At 36.8% G+C, this 11,406-nt stretch overlaps 1 protein-coding gene across 1 annotated transcript; it reads left to right on the top strand.

Annotated features, from left to right (window-relative positions):
• Positions 1-3,594: 3,594 nt before the first annotated feature.
• Positions 3,595-4,346, top strand: LOC148031361 (tetraspanin-8-like). Its single transcript, XM_087685731.1, has one exon. The coding sequence runs from the start codon at positions 3,736-3,738 to the stop codon at positions 4,303-4,305; it is 570 nt and encodes a 189-aa protein (XP_087541857.1). The 5' UTR covers positions 3,595-3,735; the 3' UTR covers positions 4,306-4,346.
• The last annotated feature ends 7,060 nt before the right edge of the window (positions 4,347-11,406 follow it).

The raw sequence follows: 11,406 nt of genomic DNA, 5'->3' as shown, positions 1-11,406 counted from the left end.
AACACTACAAGAGCATTAGTGAGACTGAATGGCATAACAACACACTCAAAGTGACCATAGCTTTTGTGGAAAGCTATCTTCCATTCGTCTCCTTCTTTGATCGGTACAAGATTGTAAGTCCCTTGTAAATCCATCTTTGTGAAGATCTTGTCTTTTCCAAGGTGTTCTAAGAGCTTTGGTATCAACGGCAAAGGGTATCAATTCATGATTATTATCTTGTTGAGTCCTCGATAATCCACACACATTTGAAATGACATGTCTTTCTTCTTCACATAAATAGAATTGGGGCTTTAGTAGGAGACTTCGAGTGCCTAATGAACCCCTTGGCTAAGTTCTCATCAATGTTCTTTTGTAGTTTATCTAGTTTAGCCTTAGATGGGTCCAAAAGGTGGTTGAGTCCCCTCATGGATTTCTATAGCACAATCATATTGTTTGTGTTTGGGCAAGAGATCTGCATTCTTTTTTTCAAAGAAATCTTGGAGTCCTTGATACTAGCTTGGTAGGTTGACTCACTCTTCATTACTAGATTCTTGAGTTGGTATATGATATATTGTGTAGGTCAATTCTTGCCTCGCTATGTGCATAAAGGCTTTGGCTCCTAGATATACCAACTTTCCTTGATTTTCATGACATGTAATCTTTTGCTTAACCCAAAAAATTTCTAGGTTGTGTTTCTTTAGCCAAGGCATCCCAAGGATGATTGGATTTGTGGAAGTGGATATGACATTAAAGCATACACGAGATTTGTGATTGTGAAGAGTTACCATGAGTGGTCACGTTTCCTTGGTAATATTTCCAGATTCTAGAGGTCTTCCATGACTTCAACTATTCTTGCTTCCTCTCGAATAATCTGTTATCACACTAGATGGCTTGCATGATATAATTGTTGAGTGTTTCTACTTCATGCATAGTGAGTATGAGGTCCTTGATGTCATCTTAAAGAACCCATTTAAATTGGCTAATAAAATACTCTTCATGCCAAGTGAGGTCACAGATTAATGGCCTACATTCAAATGCATAAGTAGAGGCAAGGTGGTTACCTTATTCTAGCTTTTGAAGTTTTGTTTCTACTACTCAACTAGTGTCTACATCTCCAAATGTGGAAGTGAGTTCACAAAGAAATGCCTCATAGTTATGAAGTACTGGAATATCCTTTTCTAGGATTGGGGTACACCATGATAAAGCGTGACCATAAAGCAAAGTCCCAATGAATCCCACCTTAGAAGCATCATCTGGATACCTATTCGATTGCATGCAGATATAGAGCTTTACTTGTTGTAGGAATCCCTTGAACTTCAAATGGTCACCATTGAACTTCTCTGGCATGCTAATCTTGGGTTCTCTTATTGGGGGTTGATAATGTAAAATATTACACGGTGCAACGAACAGAATCTGAGAAAGAGATAGAGAGTACACAACAAATAAGAGGAGAATCAATAAATTCTTTAACTCCAAACAACTGATACAAAGATGGCTCTGTCCACCCGTGCGCTTCCACTGTGTGAAGCTTAGATGGCGATCTAGACAGAAGATAGGTGAAGAGCTTAAGGCTAGCTGGAACAACAACTTTGACTGGGTGAAAGATGAGTGATCGATGACTGTGAAGGGGTTTAGCTTTTATAGCCTATGAAGGTCGTGAGGTTGGCCTGACCGACCTACCATATAAGCCTCCACTAGTCGGCCAGGGAATATTCCACCCCGCAACTTGATGCAATGCGCCTCGAGTTGCTACCAGCTTAACCACTCCGTCTAACCCAAAGATTAGACCCACAATGGTCACCTTTTTGCCATCCGATCACATAGACCTCATCTGATATACAAGTCAGGACTCAACCAATGTCCGGGCTCACATTTGGCTTCTCCTCATAATGGGGGCCTTACAACTTTGAGCACCATGGATCATTGGTAGCACCTAATGAGGGTGGGGCATTGATCATATCTAACAGATAAACATGTAGAATCATTTGATCACTTTCTCTGTTTTTCTACAAGTCCTGGATCTGGTCTTGCATCTCTTGAAGCACAGGGCCTAGATATATAGGGTGTTCTATTTGAAGTTGCATCTTGAATTTGTTGTTGGAGGTTTTGAAGGGAGGCCTTGATTCTTTCAAGGGTTGCCTCCATGGTGCTCAGCAAGACTAGAAAGGAGTCTTGACAAACTGTTATAGCAGCACTAGACTATGTTCAAGAGACTAGACTAGATGCAAGATTGGTTACAAGAATTCTGCTTTCAAGGAATAATATACAATTATAACTTAAAAAGATACAAAAAATCCCACAACCCAGGATTGTAGGTATAGACAACATGACTCGATAGGATATGAATACAATATATTAGAATTACTTATGTTTTATTCTTCTTCACAGGTACATACACCATGTTACCTTATGAGTTATAGCCTAGCACTGAAAAACTTCAAACAAGGGATGATAAATGCATGTTGGTATGTATTACGTACCACATTCGTAGGTATAACACTATTGTGTCACATGTATCCTTCAATGTCTACAGAGACTCAATTGATGCGATGTCATGTCTCTAGTTTATACATGTTAGCATTATGCTCAAAAAAAGAAGATTTTAACCTAAACAAAGTTCAAGTTACAAGTAATCTCTTTTCAAAATCTAACCTAAGTTTTTTGTATATGCTAAAGCATAGTTGGATTACTCGTTATTGTGCATGTCATACACTAAAAGATATTATTTACTTTACTTATGCACTTGTACCTTCATTTTGAGCATATTTGTCATTTTGGTTATGATTAGAGAACTTTTTATTGATCTTTATAGCTATTTTAATACATTGACCACATCTTTCACAACTAAATACTAATGAATGAATATATATCTCAAATTGCATTCACATAACTATATGATTATTTTCAACATGGCTTGTGTCACAGACATGCCATGATCAAGTGTACGGATTAATCCTTGCTCATGCCATATAAATCCATATCCCATGCAAATGCATTCCTTAATTATACACCATCCTTGAGCCAACCATGCGATCCCATACTTGCCATATCATCATGGAACCTTCTAGAAGATATACCAATTCATCAGATGAATCATCAATGATGTCATCATAGAACATTTTAGAAGATCTTTAGCCGCCCTCCAACACCTATAAAAGGAGGGGCTCCCTATAGAGCTCATTAGTCTTGCCAATACCAGTCTTGGGAGCTCAAGGATTCGAGACCTCCAAGTAAGCAACTTCGAGTTCTAATTCTAGTTCTTGTCTAGTTATAGTATCTATCTTGTCTTGTCTTCCTGTATACTCTTGTTGTCTTGTCACCTCGTAATCTACTGATCTAAAGAGACATTCGTAGCTTGCTAAGTTTAGAGTAAATTATACACGCTGTATGGATTGCGAGGAAGAGTAAGACATGAGTCGATCTAAAGGGAGGCGGGTGGGTCATGAAGTATGAAGGATTAGCTGTAAAAGAAACTGCAGCTAGAGAGAGCGGGGAGGAAGGAATATACGCGAGGGTAAAGGGAGGGCATAAGGGGCTTTGCGTTGGGGGGATGCAAAGGGGGTAGATCAGTGAAGGTGGGAGGATGGGAGGCGGGGCGGGGTATGTAAGGGAGGCGGGTGGCTGGCTGGAAGGAAGAGAGAGAGAGGTGTGAGTGTGTGTAGGTCTCGATTCGAGCTCCTGTCTCTCCTAATTATCAAGTTATTCTCCCACATATATACATATCGAGAGAGAGAGAGAGAGAGAGAGAGAGAGATCATGGCGCCCCCCACGACTGCAGCACGGATGCACTTCAGCCTGCGCGTGCTGATAGCGGCAAACATGGTGGCGCTGCTGCTGGCGATAGCCCTGCTGGGGGTGGGGATATGGATGACGCAGCGGGTGTACGACCGGTGCTCCAGCCGGCTGCAGTGGCTGGTTATAGCCGTGGCCCTCATCATGCTGTTGGTGTCGTCGATAGGCCTCCTCGGGGCCCGCCGCCGCTCGCCCGGCCTCCTCTGGGTCTACCTCGTCCTCCTGACCGTCGTCATGGTGCTCCTCCTCGTCCTCACCATCTTCTCCTTTATGCTCAAGGCCCACGGCTTCGGCACCCTCATCAACTCGCAGCTCGTCAATGGCGGCGGCTATGCCGTTGACGACACCTTCTCCCCCCTCGTCCGTAAGGACCAGTGCCAGGTCCGCTTCCTCCAAGCCTTCCGCAATGACTGGGGCAAAGTCGCCATCGCTAGCCTTGTCATCCTCATCATCCTCGGCCTCGTCTACGCCGCTGCTTGCATCTCTTTCATGCACGCCATGAATCGTCGAGTCTTTAGTCGACCTTATTATTAGACGTGGAAGCTCAATTATTAGTACCCTTATTATTATTATCATTATTCTTTTTTAATCATCATTATTATTATTTTTCGAAGACTTGAACATTAACACATGGGATTGTTATCCAAATGGTTTGAGCATATAGTGGATGGAGCTCAAACTGATCTCTTCATGTTTTAACACATGGGATTGTAACCCAAATGGTTTAGGCGTATGGTGGATGGAGTTCAAACCAATCCCTTCATGTTTTAACTTTGCTTTTACACATGCAATCCCTCATGCACACTTATCCTCTACACCCCAACTCATTTCAATAAGTTACTCTAATAGCTTATCATACAATGCTCTTAACAAGCATATATATGCAAATGTGCACATGCACACTCACACTCTCTCTCATATTTACAAGTTCCTCTTAGGGTAAGAAAATAACAACCCCCTATTCTATAGCAAGGATTGCAACAAAGGAAACCCAACTCAATGACAACATAAATTAAATTATATGTGTAAAGTTATGAAGGTGCTAAAAAGTGATTGGTCCAAAGTGCATGTCTAGCATACCCTTGATTGCATAATTTCAATAGCCTAGACCTAGATGACATTATCTAGAATTCCCTTGGAATATCATGGACTTTATTGCCTAATATCATTTTATTCTATTTCCTAGGGAAGATCCACTCCCTTCTCATGAGGATCGACCTAAAAACAAGGTTCCTAGATAATACTAAGGTCACCTATCAATTTATCTAGCATTAATCAGGGGCAACTCCTTTGTGCAAATCAACTTGAACCCAAGAGGATATATATCACACTTAGTTCAAAGAGAGTAAGAAATAAGGGGAAGCTAATGCATCAACCCCTTTGCCAATAATGCGAAGTCCAACCCCACCCACTGCAATATAATCAGAGCAGAGATGTAAGAGCATGAAACACTTTTATAGCCAGATATAAAAGACCATAAAACATCTCATTTAACATTGCAACTTTATTTGAGACAATGGAATTCCAATCAAATGCTTATATGGCCATGTACAAGCTTGCGGCCATGTTTTATAAATTCACGTAAAACGATTTCTTTGAATGTGTGTAGAGATGCACATGTCAATGCACCTGAAAACCTTTAAAAAGTAACCCACCTTTTCTCAATTTGAATCATAGACACTATATTGAAAGAGAGGTTGAGGAAGCATTATGTGATGGACAAGATGACACAAGATGACACCATAAGCTCGCATGTGAGAGATGTTATGGTTGAGGGCTTTCATAGAGAAATAACATTTGATTCATCACCTACTATTCTTCTTCACACATGAATGTGAATTCATTTTTTAATTATTTCACTTCCTCGCTTCATATTTTTTGTTTTATTCTTATTTTTCTTCTTCTTATTTCTATTGTTTGTCAAAGGAGGTGGGCTTTATATTTGTAAAGGTAGGCAAGGCAAGCTCCATAGATTTCAAACAAGGTGACTCTTATAGAGTTAAATTCCTCTTCTCCTTTTCCTTTAGTCTCTCAATGGTTAGATTTGTTTTCTTTGTCTATTTGTGTTCTACTTTTTAAAATCTATTTTTGATTATGATGAGTTTAAAAAAGCTTTATGTATAGATTGTGCAGAAACCTACATGCAAAATTTACAAATGTGTAATGAAACATGTTTTTACATGCATTCCCAAATGCCCTTCATTGGTTTGATGACCTCCCTGTAAAAATAACTCTTTGTGTTGTGCAAACCAATAGTATGGCTTGAGTGTACAAGAGGGCAGATGAATATAGGCCCTATAGAAAAAACATTTTTCCACACATTTATAAATGCACCCTTATGTTTGACCACCTCTTTGTAAAAAAAAGCTCTATGTGTTGTACAAACGAACATTGTGTGTTTGCGTCTGTAAGACGGTGGGTGAGTGCAGGGTGTGGGGAATATATTTTTATAGGCATCCATACATGTAATCTACTATTTGACCACCTGTCTATAAAATTTAGCTCTTTGTGTTGTGTAAATTAGCATTATGTCACTAAGTGTATAATAGTAGGGGTGAGGTTTTTGATGTTGTTTAGGATTTTTGATCCATAATTGATTATTTGAATACCTAGTGTACTCAATTTCATTTGATTTAGCCTTGTTTTACAAAGGGACATATATATCCTCATGTATATCTTGTGGGTGCTATATTACTTTGTAATGCAATTGCTTGCATATTCAATAAAGTATTGCAAGTGCACGTGGAGGCACATGATGAAGATAAGTAAAACATTGCACTCACTACATATACCATGCATACATCATCATGGCAAGATACAAATCCTCATTCCATAGTAAGCATTTCCAAAGGAACGAGCCCCATGTGCACTAATAAGACATGCTCTTTATGATACCTTATTGAAAGCTTTAGTATCTTTCAATATTGTATACAAGAAAAACTTGGCGTTTTTAGAAACTCATTTCAATTATAATGCAAGAAACAATATAGTTTTTTTCCATATCTTTTGTATCCTTCAACATTTTGTTATGTTAGGCAATGATATTGTGCATATATTTTAATAGAATGTGGGTTAGGGTTGTATAGATAGTGTGCAATGTGCATACAAGGGAGAGTAAAACAAAATAAGGAGCCACTCCCTATGTTGCACCTTTATAATCATGTGAATATGTCCATGAAAATTATAGAAAAGCATATCTATAAAGCAAAAAAATTTCATGTTTATATGACATGAAATAAACACGATGCTGGACATGGGTTTTTCGTGGGATTTTTATCGTGATTGTAGATGTTCCCCTAATTTTTCCTTAAGTTTAGAAAATGCATAAGGAGAGTCCTCTGCAAGCCTAATCCCTTGTAGTTCTAGCTCCTAAAATGACATGAGCTTAGGATATATAATAATATTTTTCAATAATGGTCAATATTTAGCCCTACCTAATTATTATTAACCCACTAGGCACAAGGTTCATTCATGTAATTTAGTCACATAACACAAAAACAATTTAAAGACAATCATTCATTAAAAGCAACCCTTCATGAACAACTAGATGGATTTATTTTATTACATCAAATCACTTGTCCACATAGGGTTCCGCCCAAAGGTTATACGATAATGTACCCTCAACAAACATCACGACCTTTCGAGAGAACCATATTAGGCTTGCAAGGGGTTAGACTAATCCTATGTTCCCAAGGCATTTATGGTCAAAACCCCCTTGGAACCATCTCATCTTCTAGCTAACATCCAAGCATCACTAAACTCAAGCTTCTTACATTCGAAGCCAACCTTAATATCCAGAGTGGGCAAGAAAGGCCGCTTTCATCTTGCAACTAGTATCTAGAGTAGACAAGAATAGCCCCTTAATGAAGTGATCCTGCAACTAGCCTTGGGGGAGACCTAATGTGATCTAAGGTCAACTTGATTGGTATAAATTCTAGTTAGAAAACACAATCGTAAGTGTTCCCTTCTAATGCATCAAATAATCTTTGAGATGTAAACTATAAAAATTAGGAATTTGTTATGAGTATTGACCTTCCAACTTAAATTTTTTTGGTCTTGTGAATTGCCATGAACTTTAGGAAAAAATGTTAGCTTGCCCTTGAAGAGACTACAATCCTTTAAGTGGCTTCTTTTCTTGGGAATCTTTGATTCTCCAACTCTACTTAGAATTTAAATATCATGATGGTTCTTTTGAACTATAGTTGCTCTTTAAGTATGAGTGTTTAACCTCATGATTTGTAAGGCTATGGAGAATCCCTCTACATGTTGCTCTAGAAAGGGGGGTTCCTTATGCATTCATGATTCCTTTACACCTCTATCATATCAATCTACTTATCTTATCCCAACTCTATGGTTTTTGTAGTTGGGTCACACCTTGTTAGGGACGATAAAAAAGACATCCCTTTTTGTCAAAGCATATTACTTTCCTTGATTATCATTTCAATGACTAAACATAGGTAGGATTATAACCTTGTCAAACCCTCTCTAGACAACTAGGACTAAACAAAATAGGTAGCCTTATAAACCATGTTTAAGCTATCTAGGTTGGTTAGAGCTACTAGGCTAGTTTGAACTAACTATACCTCCCCTTCTTCTTTTGCAAGAATCTGATATTGTTGTATTGTTATTCTTATCTTCAAGTAATTCAACACCCATTCATAATTAGTGTTATGAACCTAATGTTTTCGTAGGATCTGATTCTCACAAGGGATCCGAACCTAGATTCATAAGATGTCTAAAACCTTGGTGATTGCATTATGTGTAACCATTATTGAGATTTGTTAACAAATTATTGACTAAGATATTTAAAATGAATTGTGACTATAATGTAGAATTGTTGGGCTTGGATGGATGCCATGTCATGTGTGTGCTACATCTTGTCCTATTGCTATGTTTCATCATTTCGAGGCCAACATAGATGAACTCTTATAGATGCATCACACATCTTGCTTCTTATGCTCTTCATTGGTCTTGGAGTTTAAATGTCCTTTGAATCCATAGCTTTCGATGAAAAAGTTGTGGGTGGAAATGTAGAGCTTATGTATAAATGTTATGTACCAAGGTAGGGAAAATAGGGGAAGAGCATTTCGATCTTGCAAGAAAGATAGGGACTTGGGGGAAAAATTTTCAAGGAAAGTAATGGTGGATGGTAGGAGTTTTGTCAATGATAGAAAAAGAGCATTTATGATGGGAAATATGATGAAGTAGGGAGTAGAGCTAGAGGACTCCAAAGGGAGTGACTAGCTTTGAATCCTCATTTGTATTTGAGCTTCCTCCCTTATCTCATATCCACTTTCTCCCTATCCCTTCCTCTTTCCCATCTCTCTCTCTCTCTCTCTCTCTCTCTCTCTCTCTCTATATATATATATATATATATATATATATATATATATATATATATATATATATATATATATATATATAGTTAGTTAGTTAGTTAGTTAGTTAGTTAGTTAGTTTCTCTCTCTTCTTCTATCCCTTCTTCTCTTTATCTCTTTTTCATGTTCTTTCTCTCTCTATAGTATATGTGGTCCATTAAGGCAAAAAAAGTTTCAAAAAGGACACTTGTAAGAAAATGATTAAATTACTAGTTAGAAGATATTTTAGATTGATAAACCCTCCAAATTTGGTTGTTTAAATGTGATTAATGAGAACATATACGGTTCATTGAAGAGTTTAACAATTAAATGCCTCCATTCTTTAATCCATGTTACCATTTCAATTGTTTTTCTCTTGGAACTTGAAAAATTTTGCATTGTTGAAATTTTTGCACCAAAACATTTCCGTTTGTTCTTCCAAGTTCATTTCTTATGCCATTCTCTTTTTTACACTTACTTTTCTTCTTTGTGATTTTGTGGTATAGTTGATTCTATTCTATTAAAATGTCTAACAATAAGTAACACAAATGCAAGTGCATGCAAATATAAACTTGCTACTTAAATATGTTCAATTTATTTATCTTGTAGAAGTATACATCATCAAGCATTGTTGGACAAGGATGAGGCTAACAAGTTATGATTGGAAGGAAAGAAGCATATAGATTTGTGGGTACATAGAAATACTTATCTACAAGACCCTTCAATAGGCAAGCATTCTCCTTTTTCCAATGTTCACGGCTCCATAAGATATGTTGGAGATGGTTGTGATAGAATGCTTAAGTCTTGCATGTGGTTACATCTCGCATTTTTTGTATACACAAGACATATGCTTAAAATGAGATAAGCATTAATAAATGCACAAATAACTATTTCTAAGCTAATGAACAAGGTTGATATTTTGAAAAATACTAAAAAATTTAATCATGCTTAAAGGAAACTTCGATAGGTCTTAGAAAATGATGCTAAAAAATATAACCAACTAGTGTACACGAGTTAAAAAAAGGAGACTCAATGTTGCAAAGAGATTTGTCTCTAGTATGTCAAGCATTGATATTAAAGAGAATGAGGAGAGAATCAAGGATTTAAAAGAAATAATAAATAAAAATGTTATATTAATGATTCTTCCATCACTACCAAAAAATGTGGATTGGAGAGGTTGAACTCTAATAGAGTTAGTGAAAGACTTGAAAGGAACTATAAAACTAAATGAAGTAGTTGAGACGTGATATTGTAGATATTAGTCATAAAGGTTATCCCACCCTCTTTAAAATGTGAGTCAAAAACCTTAGATATCATAGGATAAGTGCATTTGGTTTTCCTCAACCTCTTGCAATTTTAATTGCTAGGATAGCCATGAATAGTAGGATTTTAAATGTTTTTGGAAAGTATATTCATATTGAAGAATCTATGCCTTACGAAAAACAAAAAAAAAGCTATCTTTGGATACAACACATTTAAGAATATCCGGGTTGATCTTAAAAGAGTGCAAATTGCAATAGTCCATTGTATAAGTTTAACGTACAAGAATGTGGCAACATTTTAAAGTTTATGCTAAATCTAGATAAAGTACAATTTCAAAATTGAAAAAGTATAGAAAGAGTCAACATTCATATCATGAATAGGGCATTAGATTACAATAACATCAAGGGACATGAACAACATCCTAAGATTCAGCATGAGATGTAAATCTAGTGGATTGCGGCAACCAAAACACTAGTTGAAAGCCATCAAACCTTGGAATCATCTATCATACAACTATTTCTAATATCATTAAGTCTCAAGGTAAAAGAAAAATATTAATAATTGATGGGAAATGTAGAATTGCACAAGAGTGCTAACTAAAGACTATCAAATGTATACTTGGAATATGGAATGCGACCAATGCAAAATACCCATGTATTTATTGCATGGAAAGCATGGGGTCTAAAGATTGGAGTGATTTATGACTAGTTATAAGAACCCCATGGAAAGCATGGGGTCTAAAGATTGGAGTGATTTATGACTAGTTATAAGAATCCCAACTAGAGAATTTGTAGATTTAAGAAACTTCAAAAATAAGGAGGGCATATGGAATCCTATTCTTTCAATTGATAAGCTTCTCATATTGCATCTTCACTATACATATTCAATTAAGCCAATATCATTGTCAAATGAGTGCATTATTAAATGTAAGACATTACCCTTGAGAATGGGGTTTCATGTATGACAAGTTTATTTGAAAAAAGACCCAGAATCTTTAGGAAAAACAAGAGATATC

This window comes from Lygodium microphyllum, chromosome 9 (genome assembly GCF_053477565.2).
Source record: "Lygodium microphyllum isolate KBCC chromosome 9, Lygodium_microphyllum_v1.1.10, whole genome shotgun sequence".
Lineage (NCBI taxonomy): Eukaryota > Viridiplantae > Streptophyta > Polypodiopsida > Schizaeales > Lygodiaceae > Lygodium > Lygodium microphyllum.
Note: the sequence above shows the minus strand (reverse complement) of the source record. Positions and strands in the feature narration are given on the sequence as shown.

Bases quoted from the DNA above. Each gene is read 5' to 3' on its own strand.
- LOC148031361 (XM_087685731.1), top strand. From the start codon at position 3,736: ATGGCGCCCCCCACGACTGCAGCACGGATGCACTTCAGCCTGCGCGTG.